At 34.1% G+C, this 20,237-nt stretch overlaps 3 protein-coding genes across 4 annotated transcripts; 2 read left to right on the top strand and 1 right to left on the bottom strand.

The window, feature by feature from the left end:
• Positions 1 to 1,167: 1,167 nt before the first annotated feature.
• On the bottom strand, positions 1,168 to 2,476 carry LOC106761493. The gene is made up of 2 exons (XM_014645047.2): positions 2,132 to 2,476; positions 1,168 to 1,971 (listed from the first exon to the last, which is right to left on the bottom strand). Exons 1-2 carry the CDS (start codon positions 2,143 to 2,145, stop codon positions 1,536 to 1,538), a joined length of 450 nt encoding a protein of 149 aa, XP_014500533.1. The 5' UTR covers positions 2,146 to 2,476; the 3' UTR covers positions 1,168 to 1,535.
• A 6,583-nt stretch (positions 2,477 to 9,059) lies between these two features.
• LOC106762122 (polyadenylate-binding protein-interacting protein 7) lies at positions 9,060 to 14,644 on the top strand. 2 transcript variants are annotated; one of them, XM_014645843.2, is made up of 6 exons: positions 9,060 to 9,354; positions 10,167 to 11,043; positions 11,900 to 12,350; positions 12,430 to 12,500; positions 12,747 to 12,871; positions 13,966 to 14,644. In XM_014645843.2, exons 2-6 carry the CDS (start codon positions 10,255 to 10,257, stop codon positions 14,264 to 14,266), a joined length of 1,737 nt encoding a protein of 578 aa, XP_014501329.1. In that variant the 5' UTR covers positions 9,060 to 9,354; positions 10,167 to 10,254; the 3' UTR covers positions 14,267 to 14,644. The 2 variants fall into 2 exon arrangements, with proteins under 2 accessions (XP_014501329.1, XP_022636640.1); XM_022780919.1 differs by having other exon boundaries at positions 11,897 to 12,350.
• A 1,455-nt stretch (positions 14,645 to 16,099) lies between these two features.
• On the top strand, positions 16,100 to 19,522 carry LOC106761362 (pentatricopeptide repeat-containing protein At4g33170). The gene has a single exon (XM_014644910.2). It carries the CDS (start codon positions 16,214 to 16,216, stop codon positions 19,196 to 19,198), a length of 2,985 nt encoding a protein of 994 aa, XP_014500396.1. The 5' UTR covers positions 16,100 to 16,213; the 3' UTR covers positions 19,199 to 19,522.
• Positions 19,523 to 20,237: the final 715 nt, after the last annotated feature.

Below are 20,237 nucleotides of genomic sequence, written 5' to 3'. Positions count from 1 at the left end.
ATATATAGAAATGATATAATCATAGAAAATGAGAAGTAGACAGTTGTTGTGCATATGTGCACATTTTACATTATGCTTAATAGTTTATATTTAATAAGAGTAGTGATAGTGATATGTAATAAACTCTAAGAAAAGACATTCAACTAGAACAGTACTTTATTAACATGGTAGTTTCACTTCTTATTTTATCAGTATGCACAATTTTTGTTGATCAATAAATATTATATGTTAATACAGTAATTTTCAGTAAATAATTCAAATCCATGACATATTCTTCTTTTCCATTTTTATTCATAGACACCTAACCATTATTTATGCAGAAAATGACTAACAAAACCCAAACTTTCAATATGATAGCAAATCTCTATTGTTTTCTTAGTTTGCCAAAGACATTATTAGTAGTGCCACATTGGCAAACCATTATTGATGTTGCCAATGCCAAAAGCACATCAAAAGATCTTGAGTTTGAATTCTATAGTATGCACCATGCCGAAACGGAGAAGAAGTGGACGAAACACCATGCCGAAACGAAGAAGGGGACGAAACAGAGTAGAGATAAAATTGCAAGTTTTTCATGTTTGATTATTTTTTCAGCACACTTTCTAACTTCTTTCCGACTTGTACAAGCAGTGGACCTATGAAGTAAATGTTCTTTCTGAAAAATCATTGCTCACTGTGCACAAGGACCCCATCTTCCAGCCCCTAATAAAAGTTCTGCATTTCCCATTCCCATGGATTAGACCATACCAGCAAAGGTGCCCCTGAGCTCCGACACTCAAGATATTTCTCATGCCTTGCCAAATCTGGCAAGTAGTTGCACCTTTACATTTATTTGGAAACAGAAGTTCTAAAAAAGAATTACTTTTTTCTTTCTGATGAAACCTTTGCATTTGAAATACCTTTGGAACTATGTAAGTAACACATTCATTTGTTTCTTCCACTATGTTCTAGTTGTTAGAGCACAGAACATGCCGAAATTCTTAAATGAAAACAATGACAAAACAGAACAACCAAAAGAAAGAATGATGATTCAGATTTAGTATATTCTCTTCGACATTTTTAAATGGTGATACTAGAATAGTCCGAAGATGATATAAAAGTTTCGAAAGTAAAACTAAAAAGGGTAGCTTGCTGTTATTGGTGTCTGACCTTCAGAAGACAAGAAAATTCATTATAAAAAGTTGCATAAACATTCAAGAAAAGTAAAAAGGAGAAATATCAGAAATTGCACACACACATCCAGCACAAACACATGATCGTGCAACTTGTTTAAACATTAAAAAACAATGTCATACTTGGTCTAAACTGGGTCAAACATAGACACAAGGGAAATTCATGACATTTAAACTGAAGTCAAGGAAGGAGGAAGACTCCTGTCAAATCATCCATTCAGTTTAAAAATGTCACAAAAACACAGACCAATTATTCAAACTAAACAACAAGGTGACAGAGAAATACAAAATTAAACATTACTAAATTAACCAAGATAAGTAAACAAAAGTTTCCCTTCTTGCATGCACGGAAGTCAGCAGATACTACTCCCTGGTGATTATCTCTTGTGACTCTCCCTTCGAGGATCCAGGTGAAAAACATTTGTGGGAACTAGCCAGTGGCGAACAGCTCAGAGAATCCTTCCTGGGAGAATCCAAAGATCGAAAAAGAAGGTGTTTCATTGCAAGAATCAGGTCATGGGTGGGTTTTTTGGGAGGACTGGAAGCAAAAGATCTGAACTTCATGTGGCGCTTCAGTGCTTCATCTGTGTTAGCATCAACATCTTTCAACTTCAAACCCTCTTCCTTCACTGCTTCAGCACACAGCCCACAAATCCAACGACCCTGGTACCTCTCCTTCACGCAGTCAATGTAAAGCGTCGTGCAATCCTCAGTTAGCCCGCAACAGTAGCACGTCACCGAGCGCACCTCCGGTTCCATCACGGTCACCGTCGCAGTGTTGTCTGTTGCTGCCATCACCCTGAGGCACATCATTTTGAAAGAAAAAACACAACCAAAGTTAAGGCAACAAAATGTTGAAACTTTGAACTGAAAATCCAGTATAAATGGTAATAATTTAGGAATGTATGGACTTAGAAAAGAAAAAATGATGTTTCAGATTTAAGAAGCATTAGCATTACCCTGCTGTGGACATGCAAGTAAATGGGGAGGGAGGATTGAAATCACAGATAAATTGAGATGATAGTAGTGGTGTATGTGGTATATATATTCGAGTGAGGAATTATCGCTCCTTCTCCCACTGAATTTCACCACCGAAGAGCAGAACCCCAAATGAAGTATGGTGCATCTCAGAGCCTTAATTGGCTCCTAGGCGAATCGAATCTAATGAGAGAAAATGCAGCCTTTCTGCTCTTTCATCTAGATCTGTGTATCTGTTTGTTGTGTTGTCTTTGCCTTCGGGATTCAGAACAGAACAGTGCAGAGTGTAGATGGCTGGATTGAATGATGATAAGTACTACTATCTATCTAAAACCATCTTTCTTATTAATACTAAATTGTTATAGTTTTCAGGGTTTTAACCTAAATCTCCAACTCTTAATTTTTCTACTCCCAATCATTGACAACTTTGTATAATTTGTACATAAAGTTCGCATTTAAACAAGGTAATGTTTTTTTCTTTTTTTACTGTAGTGGTTCTACAGGATAATAAAAAATTATTTCACATTTCTAAGTTTTTTACATTCTTGACATTATCTTTATTTATTTTTTATTCTTGTATTCTATATCAAATGAATGTAAAAATTGTCATTATACATGTTTAAGAAGTGACCTTGGTAAAATAAGAATAATAATACCATGACATACTATTACATTTATTTGACATAAAATACAAAGGTAAAATAGTCTAAAAAATATAAAATTTTTTAATTTTTCAATAAAAAAGAAAGTAAAAAGTAAAAGAAAATAATATAAAATAAATATAAAAAATTTAGATATATCAAATAATCATTTCTCATCACACACGTGGAACTGTGAGATTGGATCATGACTAGGTTTGGTTGTGGGGTGTGTGGGACAATAGTTGTGGGGTTCTTGGGAGTTGGGAGCCCAGGTAAGAGTGCAATATTATTGAAATTGCCAGCTGTCATGACAACTACCTTGCTAACTACATTAACACGTGAAATCCACAGGTAATTATTCTCACATTTTAAATAAAAAAATATTTCTTCTCGAATAAGCTACCTTCAGTTCCAAAAGTAATCACATATGATATTATCTTTTAACTTTATTTTTTAATAATAAAAATATAAAATTAAATATTTTTTTATTTTCAACTATTATAATAAATTGTTATTTTAAACTAAATTATAAAATATTTCTTTTATATTTTATAAAAGATATATAAAATGTATCTTTATTAAGTACGTTAACTGTTTTTTAAATAATTATATATTGATTATAACAAAATGATTGAAGAAATGTTTTACATGGATTTTGTAAGATCTAACAAACAAAATATTTTATAATTTAACTTAAAAATAAAATATAAAAATTATTGATAAATTTTGAGATACCAACTATATCAAATCTCACATAAATATCTAAGGTGATACAAATTTTATAATCATTTGAGAATGAAAATATATTCAATTTATATATAATTATTTTTTTATTGTAATTATTTAATGTTTTATTTAATCAACTCTTAATCAAGTCTTTGTTGTTCATTTATGTATGCATGCAGTTCAATTAAAGACTATTCCAGATCTCCATCTAGTTCGGTATGAATACTTTTGAAATAGATCCAACCGTTATATATTTTTTAAAAATATTATATGATATTTTCAATCAATTATATTGGGTTACCTATGTTTAATGTAAACCTGTTGCAATAGCTAGGTTTTTCTTTTATTTACTTTTTGGTTACCAAATGTTTTTACTAAAACTCATTCTTGTGCAATTAAAAAAAACTATAAAATAAAATAAAGATGCACTTCCTAAATCATTAGTGAACAAAATTATGAAAAGGAATTTTTAGTGTCATACAAACATTACTGTACAAAATGTTTTTGAAAATAATTACACATAATAACTAACTTAGTAAATTTGTAAGATCCCAATTATATATAAGAACTATATGATATAGAATTATTATCATCATAGTTTAATAGAACAGTTGAAAGCTTGCAGATAGAGTAATAAGTTTACAATCATCTAAAAATGGCCATAAAATTAAAACTTTATATATTATGGGGTATTTCAAAATATACAAAGCAGCTAAGAAATCCTTGATAACTAGGTAGTTGCGTTATTGTTTCAGAAGCACCTCGTCTACCTCTGCTCCTACCCAAGTGGATGATTATTACAAAAAAGAAGTCACATAACATACAAACACAAACAAGCAAAAAGGGTAAGCTAGGTTGAAAAACATACAAGTCATCTTATAGCATTTGAAATCTGAAAGTACACTCATACAAGTAAACAGACCAAGCATCCTATCATGTTATAACTTAGACTAGACTCATCTGGACGTAGAGTGAATATCGAGCTATGGCAGGTTGTGCACTTGTGGTGGCCTCTACTGCTTTGCAAAGCCTTAATGGGTTTAACCTTACTACACACAAGCTAAGTTTGTTACCGCGTGATAGGCCTCAAGGTAGCACCTACGCTGGGATCTCCTACTACTCTTACCACATGCATCAATCTTCTCTAAGTGAGAATGAAAGAGCATTAGAATGTTAGGATAACCCCCAAAACTGAGCTCCCTATATTCATTCTAAAAACTACAATGATTTCACCAGAAAATCTTACTTTTAATTACAATGTCTTTCCCTTTTGAATTAACAACATACCATTTTCTATTTATATAATTACATTAAATGTTATATTAGATCATATAAGCATCACACATCATCAACCAATGAAGGCAAAAGCAGAAAAGAGCAACCCATAATGCAACAAATCGCTCAACACACAAAGTTGCAAAGCGAGAAAAGGGGGTTCTTGTGTAACAAACCCTATGCACTATGCGAACCTTCAAATAGAGACTATCCTTCCCAGTTAATTCGCATAGCGAATAGTCTCGCCTTGCGAATTAACTCACAGAGGCTTCAGACCTCACACTCTCGCAGAGCGCCTCTCCTTCGCTGTTATAATTATCTAGGTAATTTCCCAGACTAGCACCAGTAACAAAGCGATTAAATTCACAAAACGACTCACCAAACAGAGGGAAACCCTTTACAGTGATTCCATAGCACACAAAGTCATTTTGCGAATTCCCTAACAGAGAGCACCTCCCCAGGGAAGCTCGTTGTGTGAATTCATTCGCACAACGAGTCTACATAATCTGCAACACTCCATAACCTGCAAAATTATGCAACTCCAACCTCTAATACCAATTCTAAACCTTTTGGCCAACTCTCTAATAATCATAACTCACAGTATAATCCTAATTATACTTGCCTAAGTGATTCAAAACGTTCCTAATCATTATTTTACAGTATTTATGCATTGATTTCTATCAAGAACTAAAAATCTCACAACCTAGAGACCTAACTCTAGTTCTACAACTTTGTGTTTGTTTTTGACCACTTTAGGGATCCAATTAGGTCCCAGTTGACCTACCTACACCACCCAAACTAACTAGAACAGCCTGTAGTACCTAACTCTCAATATGATTACCTTAGTTCCTCTAATATGACCTAAAACTCAAATAATTTACTTAACTACTATCTAGTGACCTGTCTACAGAAATCATTCATCCAACCACTCACTATCAGCATTACACCGTACCATACCAGTTCATAAGTATCCATTCACAGCTCAAAATAAAACCAATCAGTAGCACATGTTCTAATGGATGGAATCATCAAATTACAACTTAACTATCATCAAAGTCTAACATACAATTTGCATTCTCTCACAAATTTCCACTAAACATAACTCATGCGTACAAGAATTTCATAGAACAAAAATAAAATCTCAGCTTCCCTTAACTCTAATCAACAACACAATATAACAAAACCCCGACCACTCTCTTGCACCTCAAGGAAAATGTTAGAACCACCTATAGATCATCAATTCATGATGGAAAACAGTTCTTAAACTTCAATTGAGTTAAGAATTTGACGAAAGAAACTGCTAAACACATGTTAAGTATGAACGTTGCATGCTCACAATTTAGAAGCACGGAGAGAATGGGGAATCACTTACCAGATGAAGACTACCAAATTGATCGATTGAATTCAAACTCACAATGCCAGGATTGCCTAAACACCTCCTTATCGTAGATAACTCAATTGAGAGTAAGGCTGGAGAGAAGGAAGACGAGTGTGAAGAACATAATTTTAGAAAAAATAGAGTGCTTAAACAAATAAACCAGTACGTCTTTTAAAAAATTTTATTTATAATGTTGATGTGTTTTAGCTATAAAAATCTGGTTCTATTAGCTTAAAACTTTTATCTAATCCTATTTCCAGGTTCTTACAAAATTTATGCGAATAATGTATTTAATATCAAAATAAATATGAATTTAATTGTATATATAACAATAAAAATAATTTAAAACAGTTTTATCCTAGTAGCAATGAAAAGTAACATTAAAATTACTCTGATTATATAGCTGAGCTGAGTTACAAATAAAATGATACTTCTCAAATGGAAAGTAGATGAGAAATGGTCATTTTCATTACAAATTAAACAATTACTTCATATTAAACAATAGTACTTGAGATTATAAATTTAACACTTTTGTCTATGAAATTATATAACTATAAAAAAAATTAATGATCGAAAACCTTGAATTTGTTATTATTGTTCATATATTATTAAAGGAATCATAATAATTGAGTGTTGGACAAGACTCATATAAATCCAAAATTAGTTGGAAGAAAAAAAGTGGTAATGTCATTTTCCTGAATGACCCCTAACATGCACATCTATCATATGCGAAGTTAAATTGCTTATAAAATTGATTTTATTATAGTATGTATCATAAACTACAAGGCCTTTTTTTTTTTATTTTTAAAATTATTATAATTGTACATAAGATTTTATTATCTAAATTTATTTAATATTTTTTACCACCTTGATAATTATCTTTTCACCTTTAATGGTAATTGGTATTAAATTTATTGTTGAAATATTGTATACGGATATAATCTGGGATGCCCACAACCTATTTCTTAAACTTACCTGTTTTTAAAAACTTTATCTTGTCTTTATCTTACTAATAATATGTAACATGTTTTCTTACTAGAGATTTGTACCATGTAACATCAATGATGTTTATAAACAAAAATAATATTATTGTTGAATAAAAACAAATTGTTGCCTGGGAGATTCTGATCACCCTCAGCCCCTTTCAAAAAGTTTTCTGAAAAATTCCAAAAAAGAAAAAAAATTACATCTTAATTATAAACAAGCCACAATGCAACAATGCAAGTGAGTTTAATTTTTTTTTGTTCACTCTCACAAATAATTAACCTTTTATATCCAAATAATCATCAAAATTAGAAAGAGTTTTCATCTAAATAATATATTAAAGTAAAGTTTTACATATCTTTTGTTTTTATCTGTTGCTAATTGCAACCAACCCCATCTAAGATAATGATGGTTAAAAGGATCACAATAAAATGAAATGTTTAAAAATCATTTAATTGATAAAGACTGTGAGAATGTGTGAATTAATTACAAAGTCGTAATTATATTTAATATGTGTTTAAGTTTCAATATCTAATTAAATTATGAATTGAAAAATAAACAAGTAAATGATATTTTATTCATTTGTTACTTATGTACTATGATTAATAATTATTTAGATTAAGTATGAGTTCATGTATAATTAAATCTATAACTAGACTTAGTCCTCATCATTTATATATATAATTAATGATTATATTTGGCCAATTTTTTCTAAAAGAATCTCGAGGGGAAAAAAAAAAACTTATTTGAAAAATAATATTAATTTATAACAATACAACTTTTAAAAATTGAATTTTTTTAAACTTTATAATTGTGTAGGTGATCCCATAAAGTTTAGGAGAATAAGATATTTTTACTTTCAGATCGAATCTGACACAGCAATATCCTTACAATGTGCTGCTTTACTTTTTCTAATTTCCAGGTACTTCTTGTACTAAATTCAATCTCACTTCATTATCCAAGATTTCATCCTCTACGGAGATATTCAACTTTTTTGTTTCCATTCATCTTAAATGTATACATTTTAATTATTGGATAATGATATTAATACAATATTTTTTTACAATATTTAAATATCATTTTGTGATTGATTTATGATGGTATTTTTGATTATTATTGTTGATTATGAAATAATTTTGGATCAATCATAGAATGACACATAAATAATATTCAAATATTATAAAAAAAATGTTGTTTAAATATTATTATCCTTGACTATTTTCCACCATTCCAAAAATAAGTAATATTTTTCTACTACCTTTTACCATCTAATGGTTTCATTATATAATTGGTATTATTAGTAGAACCTAAATTTATTATATTCATAATTGTTATAATATTCATCGCCGAATATATTTATATGAAGTAGTTTTTGAGAGATAAATATTTATAATTAACAATAAAAAGAACTAAAACTTTTGAAAAATATTATAATATTCAATCACTAGAACAATGTTTCTTTGTTTTTTGAATACAAGTCAATGGGATTTCTATGGAATGAAATTGACTTGCAATTTATGTGTATACCTAACCCAGACACCTACCCAAAGCTCTATAGAAAATGAACACACCAAATGTAATTGGTCAAAAAAATAAATTAACTTTAACATTGTTTGTATTCTATGGCCATTTCTTCTTATAAAACCTAATTAATATTGTCTCACAAAGTTGACCCAAGAGATTACATGACTGTACAAGTTGAAAAAAGTTACATTTCGATTAAAAATTATATTATTGACTTTTAATATATATTTTGGTTTATTAATCTTTAATAAGTTAATTTTTAAAACTTTAAAATAATTTAGTCAGTAATCTTTAAAATTATTAAAATTATCAATCCCAGTGAACAGAGAGTACTGTAAAGAGTGATTTTATAGTGGCCAAAGGTTGGGTGTCTTATTTTTGTGGTGGTGGTGGTGCTGCTATAGTATTGGCTAAGAGGTTTCGAAACAGAATCCACAGAGAGAAAAAGAAATTAAAAAAAAAAAAAGAATGAAATAAAAGAGCGAGGTAAGGTAAGACTTAAGAGAGAGAAGAAGAAGAAGCCCGACCCGATAATCATACTCGTACTGGAGATGATGATATTGGATAATCCCAACCTCAATTTTTCGCAATATTAAATAACACAATCACCTTCACTTTTTTCTTCTCTTCTCTTCTCATCTCATCCCCATGGATCCCTTCGATTTGATACGCGAAGGTATAAATATATCCATTCAATATTTTTTTAGCTTACACTTTTCCAGATCTTTTTCTCTCGTTTTCTCCTTCATCAATTTGTTTTTTTTTTGTCTTCAATTGCTGTTGTTCCTGTTGTTATTTGCTTTTTGAGTCTGCTTTCTGAGGCTTTGAATTGCACGAGATCTCTTCTGTAGCTCGTGGCTGCCGTATTGAAGGTTGCGTTCTCTGTGCGCTCGAGCTTTGATTCGATTGTTGTTGTTTCTGTTTTGTTTGATGTTAGTGTGAAATTCGGGTTTCAAATTTCTAGGTTTTTGTTTTCGGTGCTTTAACTTGTGTTATTGGGGGTTTTATGTAGTTACTGTCGGGGAATTATCGGTGTTGTTTAATTTCTATTAGAAGTTGTTTTTGTGACATTTTATGTTATCTAGTTCGAGATGTTTAGGGTTTTAATCTTATACTGCTCTGCCATTCTGAATTTGGTCAGCGTTCGCCAGAACTTAATTGTGTGTGTGTGTGTAAATTTTACTATAATTTCCGTAATTTGTGCTGGTTCCCTTTTTGTTCACTTTACCTTTATAAGTTTCACTTTTAAGTCCAACTGACGAAAATGGCAAGCTATAGTTCATTGCAGTGATATTAAAAATAGTTGTAACCGCAGTTCTATATTGGGTTATTTATTTGGTACTTTTATGTTTTATGGGATATTATTGAAATCATAATTTATCTATTGTACGATGTATGGGATTTGTGGTGATTTTTTTTTACCTTTTCCTGTTCTTTTTATAGCAGTCTGGTTAATCAATGAGCATGATGATATTGAACCATTTTCAGGGTTTGGTTGAGGCTGACTGGACATGTGCTGTTTCTATTTTTAAAGTCTGTTTATGTTGTAGTTATTTTGTCCATATTCTAGTTAATAATGAACTTATCCAAGAAAGGATCCCAAACGGATGCAAAGCTATTAAGCCCAAACAAGGCAACAACTCTGAATCCAAATGCAGCAGAGTTTATTCCTTTTGCCCTCAGATCATCATCATTACCTGGAACTACCAGCTCGGTAGATGCAACAGCAGGGCTTTCGGCTGCTGGAGCTCTTGGGAAAGCAGTTTTAGATAGATCAGAATCATCCATTTCAAATAATTCTGATGATGAGGTGCATCAATACTGGCGATGTCAGCTCCCTGATGATATTACCCCTGATTTCAAGGTCATGGGAGAAGATGAATCTCAAGGTCTAGATGATCTTCCTTTAGCAGGTTTATCCATACATGAGGACAATGAAGCCTCCAGGTTTCCTTCTTCCAAAGGAAGTAAATATATAATAAATGAGCAGGAGGAAATATCTCAACTGCATAATAATGGCAATAGCTTTGTGGATAAAATAGGGTTTTCCCATTCAAGCTACAGGGAGGACCCATCTTCTACGAGCTTTTTGAATGCTCTGGCAAAGCCTTGGGAGGGGCCAATTGGGAGCGCTGACCAGCTTGTTAGCAGTGGTCAAGAGGGGCTTGCTTATGATGATAACAGTGGACATGGATACTTAAATGATGTTTTGGCTGAAAATACAATTATGGATGATACTGATATGAATCCTTTGGAGTATTTAGCTTCCATGTTCCCTGGTTTTGCAGCAGAAAGCCTCGCAGAAGCTTACTTTGCCAATGGATGTGACTTACATCTGACCACCGAGATGCTCAGTCAATTAGAGGTAGGTTGAATTTAATATATTAACTGACATGCTGTCAAATAATGGTTCCTTATAAGCTCTATCTCATGCATTTGATTGTGAAAATGGATGTGCTGTCATTTATATTTATGGTCAACATCTATCTTCTGCTTGTTGCAATGCAGTATGCTCTAGAGCATTTGAATAAACTTCTCTGGAAACACGTATAGGAGAAGAACATTGACTGAATTGAGGTGTAATGAATCAAACTTTTCCAATGGATTAAAATCAACCCATTTCCTCAACTTTTTATAGAATCAATTAAATCTTTCCACGAGTTGATTTCAATTTATGGTAAAAGCTTGACTCGTCTTACTCCTTAATTTTTTTTAGTCTTCTCATGTATGTTTTTGTTGAGAAGTTTATCCATATTAACTCTTAATACGAAGCTAAGTATGATGGGATGGATACTAAGTATTTAGAGCAATACCTGTGCCTTGTTTTGGCAGGGAAGATCCGGCTCTCTATAAAGTTGTGAAGTGATTCAGGTCCAACCTACCTCTAGCTTCCAATTTCTAATTGCAGTTGCCTGGTACTAGGGGAGGGTGTTGTTAGAGATGATAATCTTCTTGCTATTGTTTTTTTTCTTTAAATAATTTTAATCTACGCTCTGATTTTAATTGTGATTATAGTCTCCTTTTCATGTTATCAATGGGCCATTGGCATTTTATGAGACATACCATATATTTGATATGATCAAGCAGTACAATTTGTTATCCATTTCGTAGAATTCTATAGTCATCTCTTATGATTAGTAATTATTTCTGTGGAATATTTTTTAACCTAGGAGCTTTATGTTGATAATCTCTCTCTCTTCACCTGTTCAAATTTGTAGCAGCTTCAAGTTGATGGTGGTTTCAATCAAACTTTGAATTCAAAGACTCTGTCAGCTCCCAATCTGAGTGCAATGGACTTTCCTGCACTTACTTCACCAGATGGCCAGGCTGCTTCAGTTAAATACGTGGTTGATAATGTCCAGCAAAGTCGAAATCCTTACCAGTCATTTGACAGTGATGTGATGCTTTTCAAATCTAGCTCTTCAGTTCCATCTAGAGGTGCTGTTGACTTTGCTTCAGCTGTTAGAAAGTTGGCTTCTCAGGATTCTGGTGGTATTTGGAAGTATGACAAGAATGGCTCTGGTGATGCTGCTATAGGTTCAAGTAGGAACTCAAATGTTTTGGGTAGTGGCTACAATGGTGGACAGGCCAGAGCACACTTTGGTGATCGATTGCAGAACCGTGGCTCAGCTCGAGCAGCTCCTATTTGGCTTGAAACTGGTGATGCCGTTGGTAAATACTTATGCTAAAATGCTTCAATTGTGGGGTGTTTTCTCTGTGCACTATTTTCGTTAACAATTTTGCATGGCAGCAAATATGTATTCAGAGCTGCGGGAAGAGGCTCGTGATCATGCATGCTTACGTAATGCATATTTTGAGCAGGTGGGTTTTCAAATTTATGCTTTGGTGAAGTTACTGGCTATCAAAATTTAAAATAATGGTTTTGGCTATACACCTCTTGATTTGATTCTATTGGCATTCCCTCAACTCCTTTTAATGTGTGTGTGATTCAATAGGTACTGTTGGGATGATACTAGTTCAAGAATCAGATAACAAAGTCTCTTCCAGAGGCGTTGGTCTTGAATCTATTTCTTCGTTTGATTTTAATTCGTTTCTAATTTGAAACAGGCTCGTCAGGCTTACCTTATTGGTAATAAAGCCCTGGCAAAGGAACTAAGTGCTAAAGGGCAGCTTCACAACATGCATATGAAGGCAGCTCATGGAAAAGCTCAAGAATCCATTTACCGTCAGAGGTATGTTGTTCCCCAATGCTTTCCTTCCCGCTCTCGATTTAAGTTTGGATTATAAAAAACTTACACTCCCTCTGTTCCAGTATCATAGTTGTTTCACCCAAACTAAGGAAGCATTTAGATTCGTTAATCTTCAATGCAATTTTACTCCTTCTATACCTATTATACCCCTTTAAGTTTTCTCTAGCCATATTAATTGAATTATATTTTTGCACTTTTATCGCCCAAATGCACCATTTATTTGTTCTGTATTTCTTATTATTTATAACTCATTTTTTATCTCTCCTTATCAATGATAAGTAACATTTGTACTAAGAGTACTATTTTATGCATTTCTCTCACTAATTATAACTACAAGCAGTATCTCATTTTATTTTGTTATGCATTATTTTATTTTATTATCTTTCGAAGAGTTATTATTAAACTTGAATTTTTTTTTTAATTTTTTTTGATAAAAATTAAACTTCCCTTTTGGTGACATGACATTCGTAGTGTCATTTCAACTTCTCTTCTCTAAATCTAAATCCTGGTAAATATGATCGTAGATTTTCTTTGTCGGAAATAGGTCACACATGAAAAATTTTCTCAATTTATGCACAAAATTTCTTTCATAAAGCGACGATTATATAGGACCAAAGGGAGTGGCATCATGATGTTAAAATATTTTGCTGCCCCTCAGCAATCTGTTATGTATGTTTATTGACACGAAAGAGTTCCCTCTGATGCTCTACCCTTTTTCGTACTTACCACTTGTTTCTTTTCCTCAAATGTTTTTTATTGCCGTCCTCACGTCGTTCTGAAGGAGAGTTATTGTCTCTGACTTATATAAGATGTGTGAATAATTTGAACCCTTAAAGTATAATTTTGTGATGCCAATTTGTTACCTGATTGCTTTGGAAAAAATGCTCGAGTTGAGAGTACTTTTAATCCATGGATGACATTAGCTCGACCTTTTTCTTGGTCACCTCGTAACAGTTTCTCTCTAGAATGGCTACCTGGAGTACCATGCTATATTATTGTACGAACCAAAATGTTTATTTACATTGCTCAAAAGTTTTGGGTTCTGCCTTAGTGATTACAAGTGTTGATTTTTTCAGAAATGCAGTTGCTTCAGAGATGCAGGGCAATGGAAGAGGACACGAGAGGATAATAGACCTACATGGGTTGCATGCGGGTGAAGCCATTCATGTGCTGAAACACGAGTTGAGTGTGCTGAAAAGCACTGCCATAGCTGCTGAGCAGCGTTTGCAGGTGTATATTTGTGTGGGCACAGGTCATCATACCAGGGGTTCCCGCACTCCCGCAAGACTTCCAATAGCTGTACAGCGTTTTCTTCTTGAAGAGGGCATTGACTTCACGGAACCTCAGCCAGGCCTACTTCGCGTTGTGATATATTGAGCCAGCCAAGCCAAGGATGTGTACAAGTTTTTTGACACGGTATAAAGTCCGCGATCACGGACATTTTAGTCATTGTTGTATCTGTATATGCCCGAAGAACAGGAAAAAGAGAAAGAAAAAAGCAGTTAGGGGAGAAGGAAAGAGAAGGGTTGTAGCAGAATTGTATCATTAAGATTTAGCGAGACATCAGATTTACATTAGTAAGCAGGACTTCACATTATGGGATTATATTCCTTCTGTTAATTTTGTACCCTAATTTTCATTTCCTTGTTAAATTCCATTTTTACCATTTTCATTCATATGTAATCGATAGGACTCAATTACGCATAGAACAATTGATTTTGCAAATTAGATTCAATGCCAAACAATTTACTGCAATGATCGTGGCCTCGGTATTATCTGGGTGATTGGATCTTCTCATGTAAATAAAAGGAAGAGTGTTTCATCGTGCATCTTCAAACATTTTACTATGTACTTCTAATTTTTTGAAATGTTTCTAATTAATAATTAAAAGTTTAATTTTTTTTATTATTGAGAATTTCTGTATGCATAATTGACTTCATCTCCGTTCAAGAACTTCATCCCCATTTTCCTCTAACTATCAAACATGCATTCCTGTTGCACCGGGGCACCTCTTCACTCTTGAACTCTTGCATCCCTCATTTTATCTTTATAAAAAAACCCTACACCTCTTTCACTTTTAAACTACATCTCTTTCATAATATTTTTCTTCTTGATTTTTACTTTGCAGCTCATATATGTGAACAGGTATTGTCTAAAAATATTTCAGAAAGATTTTTCGAGTGTAACTTAGAGTGTTTGAGTTACTTTGTGGGGGTGCATTTGGAGTACGCGTTATGAAAAGTAGGAGACTCGAATGTGAACATCCAATTTACAAAGTTTCGGATTTAGATATCAGACATATGACTTTTATTATATTTATATTTCGTGCTTGTGAATATTATATATTTTTTATATTAGTTTTTCTTTTTAATTTTATGTATGAGTTTATAATGTATTATATAATTTTTAATTAATATAAAATGGTTTTATGAATGTATTAAAATTAATAAAACTAATTTTAAATAAAAAACTGAAAATTAAATTATCGGAATGATTATCCGAATGCAACAAAATGGGATGTGGAAATCCGATTATCGCATGTTCGGATGTGGATATCCGATTACCATATAATATTTACGTTATTTCCTACTATGAAATAAATGATTGTTTATTCTATACAAAATCTCAATATGAAAAAATACAGTTGTAAAATACCAAAATGTTGTATATAAGTATGGTGGAGTTTTCCTTGGGCTATATAATAGAATACTCTAAATGTTAAGTTTAGATTACGTTTAAAATCGTAAAAAAAAAAAAAGGAAGATTGGAATAAATAATTTAATTAAATACTTTGTTCATTAATAATTTAATTCGAATAATGATTTTTATCGATAAAAAAGTATTCCATTTCATCTCAAAGTAAAAGACGAAGAAAAGGAACTGTGGTGTGTGTGGTCGAATGAAATGAGATGCGAAAACTGTGTCTGGAAAACTGTGTCTGGAAAATAAGATGCCTGCCCACACCGTGAAGAATAAAAACTGACCACTGCAAGAAATCTTTGACCATTTAAATGGATTAAATATTAAGCTAGCAGTCTGAAAAGACTTCAAGATGCGGCCGAAATTACAATTGCTGTGTAAATATATATATATATATATATATATATATATATATATATATATATATATGTATATATATAAAATTTCTTATTAGTTTGGCGAGTAAATATATATAAAAAATAAAAAATAAAAAATAAAAAATAGAAAGATGTGATGTTCTGAATTGCCGCCGTAATGCAAACCTGAGTTCCAAGCAGCAAATATTGAAGTAAACTGGTTTTGAACGAAGCCAGCATGGTCGGAGATTGAGTTCATAATGCCAAGATGCAGTTGCGAATACGAGGCAGTTCCACTGCCAACGCATTAACCCCACGCGCTCACCACATCCATTCACATTCCCATTCCCATTCCCTTTCCCTCTCCCTCTCACACCCCCACTCTCCCCCTCAATGGTTCTCCATCCTCCGCCACGCCATCGAAGCCTCCGACCTTCCCCTCGGAAAGCGCGCCCACGCCCGCATATTAACGTCCGGCCACCATCCCGAACGTTTCCTCACCAACAACCTCATCACCATGTACGCCAAATGCGGCTCCCTCTCTTCCGCGCGCAAACTGTTCGACGCAACGCCCCACGACGCCAGAGACCTCGTAACATGGAACGCCATCCTCGCCGCCTACGCCCAAGCCGACAACCCCTACGACGGCCTCCACCTCTTCCGTCTCCTCCGCCACTCCGCCTTGTCCACCACGCGCCACACTCTCGCCCCCGTCCTCAAAATGTGTCTCCTCTCCGGTTCCTCCTTCGCCTCCGCGTCCCTCCACGGTTACGCCCTTAAGATCGGATTACTATGGGACGTGTTCGTGGCCGGCGCTCTCGTCAACATTTACTCCAAGTTTGGACGAATCAGAGAGGCGCGTCTTTTGTTCGATGGAATGGCCGTGAGGGACGTTGTGCTCTGGAACCTCATGATGAAGGCTTACGTCGACACGTGTCTCGAACACGAAGCGTTGCTTCTCTTCTCAGAGTTTCACCGAACGGGACTGCGTCCTGATGACGTCACTCTTCGTACTCTCGCGCGGGTTGGTATGAGTAGAAATACTGCTTTCGAATCGCAGTTGAAGCAGCTTCGAGCTTATGCAACAAAATTGTTTATACGCAACGGTGACGATTCGGATGTTATTGCATGGAACAAGACACTATCTCGGTGTCTTCAGAGAGGTGAAGCTTGGGAAGCTGTTAATTGTTTTAGGGATATGATAAAGTCAAGTGTTGCTTGTGACAGCTTGACTTTTGTTGTGATGTTGTCTGTGGTAGCCAGTTTGAATTGCCTTGAACTGGGGAAACAGATTCACGGTGCTGTCATGAGGAGGGAACTGGATCAAGTTGTTTCTGTTGGAAACAGCCTTATTAATATGTATGTTAAGGCTGGTTCAGTTTCTCGTGCGAGATCTGTGTTTGGTCAAATGAATGAAGTGGATTTGATATCATGGAACACCATGATATCTGGCTCTGCACTGAATGGTTTGGAGGAGTGTTCTATTGGTTTCTTCGTTGATTTATTACGTGATGGCCTGTTGCCGGATCAATTCACTATTGCGAGCGTTTTGAGGGCCTGTTCCTCTCTTGAACAGGGTTGCCATCTTGCCACACAGATTCATACTTACGCAATGAAAGCTGGTGTTGTCTTGGATTCATTTGTTTCAACAACTCTTATTGATGTCTATTCCAAGAGTGGGAGGACGGAGGAGGCAGAAGTTCTTTTCGTTAACCAAGATGATTTGGCATCTTGGAATGCTATGATGCATGGGTATATAATGCGTGACGATTTTCACAAAGCATTGAGGCTTTATAAGATATTGCATGAGAGTGGAGAGAGAGGGGATGGGATCACTGTGGCGAATGCAGCTAAAGCTGCCGGGGGATTGGTGGGGCTTGAACAAGGGAGGCAAATTCACGCTGTTGTCGTAAAAAGAGGGTTTAATTTAGATTTGTTTGTCATCAGTGGTGTTCTTGATATGTATCTAAAATGTGGAGAGGTGGAAAGTGCAAGCAGAGTTTTCACCGAGATACCCTCACCCGATGATGTTGCTTGGACTACTATGATATCAGGATGTGTGGAAAATGGACAAGAGGATCATGCTCTTTCCACATACCATCAGATGAGACTTTCCAGGGTGCAGCCTGATGAATATACCTTTGCTACCCTAGTCAAGGCTTGTTCTCTTTTAACAGCATTGGAACAAGGGAGACAGATTCATGCAAATATTGTAAAACTAAACTGTGCTTTTGATCCTTTTGTGATGACGTCACTCGTTGACATGTATGCCAAGTGTGGGAACATAGAAGATGCACGTGGTTTGTTTAGAAGAATGAACACGAAGAGGATTGCCTCGTGGAATGCCATGATAGTAGGATTGGCTCAACACGGAAATGCTGAGGAAGCCCTCCAGTTTTTCAAAGACATGAAATCTAGGGGTGTAACGCCGGATAGAGTTACTTTTATAGGGGTTCTTTCTGCTTGCAGCCACTCTGGTTTGATATCCGAAGCTTATGAGAATTTTTATTCCATGCAGAAAAACTATGGTATTGAACCTGGGATTGAGCATTATTCTTGTCTTGTTGATGCCCTTAGCCGAGCGGGGCAGCTACTGGAAGCTGAAAAGGTGATATCATCAATGCCTTTTGAAGCTTCTGCTTCAATGTATAGAACACTGCTTAATGCTTGTAGGGTTCAGGTAGACAAAGAGACAGGAAAACGTGTAGCAGAGAAGCTTTTGACCTTGGAGCCATCAGATTCAGCAGCGTATGTTCTTTTATCCAATGTTTATGCCGCCGCAAACCAATGGGAAAATGTGGTGAGTGCCAGAAATATGATGAGAAAAGTAAATGTGAAGAAGGATCCGGGGTTTAGTTGGGTAGATTTGAAGAACAAAGTGCATTTGTTCGTAGCTGGCGATAGGTCACATGAAGAAACTGGTTTGATATATAATAAGTTAGAGTATGTTATGAAGAGGATCAGAGAAGAAGGATATGTCCCTGATACGGAATTTGCACTTGTTGATGTAGAAGAAGAAGATAAAGAGTGTTCTTTGTATTATCACAGTGAGAAGCTAGCAATAGCTTATGGGCTTATAAAAACTCCTCCATCCACTACATTAAGGGTAATTAAAAACCTCAGAGTGTGTGGAGATTGCCATAGCGCAATCAAATATATATCAAAGGTTTTTAAGCGTGAAATTGTTTTGAGAGATGCAAATCGATTTCATCATTTCGGGAGTGGGATCTGCTCTTGTGGCGATTACTGGTGATGTGCATATAATCTTTCCATAAATTGGTACCCCATTTATTTCATTGGGCTAATATTAAAGTTTCAGAGTATGAGCCATACTTGGACCATTTATTCTTTTAGTTTTCAATAGCTGGTAAGCCAATGACATAGAAAATCGCATAGCCATATACATAACTTCACCATAATTATTTTCTAGTGGTGGATGAAAAAAAAAAAACAAAACTGACAACCATAACTTCAATAGAATTCCCATGTACTCTCACATAGTTCGAGGTCAAATTTGTGAGTCAATCTGCTTGTTGAACTAATGCCATTTGTAATGGAGTTTAAATCCAGATTTTACTAGTAAAATCTGAAATTGTTAGAATTGATAAACAAAATCGTATAGATAATCAGTTTTTTTATTGTCCACCGTACCATTGTTCACCTTCTTTTGGGTGAATATGTGTGTTATGGTAGTAACACTCAATTAAAATTAATGTAATAAAAAAAATTCATCCTTTCTTTTTCATCTTTAAAACCTATTTACTTTTTTTCCTTAATAGGTTTCAATTAAAAAAAAATCCAAATTCTATTAAAATAACATTAAAATTAAGGATTTCAATTAAAATAAAACTCAATAAGTTAACTTATAATTCTAAACATCTCTCCTCTTAAGTAACTTGCACTTTTACATGCTGTTTCATCTTGGGTTAAATATGATTTTTGTCCCCCAATTATTGGTCGTTTTTGTATTTAGTCCCTCTTTCAAATTATAGTACAATTTAGTCCTTCAACATTAGAAAACTATGGTTTTAGTCTTTTTTACCAAATTTTTTAAACTTTATTTGCTGTTTCAAGCACGTTACATTATAGCATTTAGATTGTTTACACTGTTTGACACATTTTTGCTTCAATGTTAACTGAGAAACGCTTGAAACAACAAATAAAGTTTAAAAAATTTGGTAAAAAAGACTAAAACCATAGTTTTCTAAACTTGAAGGACTAAATTGTACTATAGTTTGAAAGAGGGACTAAACACAAAAACGGCCAATAGTTAGGGGACGAAAAAAATATTT

Source organism: Vigna radiata, chromosome 5 (assembly GCF_000741045.1).
Source record: "Vigna radiata var. radiata cultivar VC1973A chromosome 5, Vradiata_ver6, whole genome shotgun sequence".
Lineage (NCBI taxonomy): Eukaryota > Viridiplantae > Streptophyta > Magnoliopsida > Fabales > Fabaceae > Vigna > Vigna radiata.
This window is presented reverse-complemented; position numbering and strand designations above follow the sequence as displayed.

Excerpts from the sequence above, each read along its gene's own strand:
- LOC106762122 (XM_022780919.1), top strand. The coding sequence starts at position 10,255 with ATGAACTTATCCAAGAAAGGATCCCAAACGGATGCAAAGCTATTAAGC. Across the intron at positions 12,351-12,429 it reads TGAAACTGGTGATGCCGTTG|CAAATATGTATTCAGAGCTG; the intron begins GTAAATACTTAT and ends TTTGCATGGCAG. Across the intron at positions 12,872-13,965 it reads GAATCCATTTACCGTCAGAG|AAATGCAGTTGCTTCAGAGA; the intron begins GTATGTTGTTCC and ends TGATTTTTTCAG.
- LOC106761362 (XM_014644910.2), top strand. The coding sequence starts at position 16,214 with ATGCAGTTGCGAATACGAGGCAGTTCCACTGCCAACGCATTAACCCCA.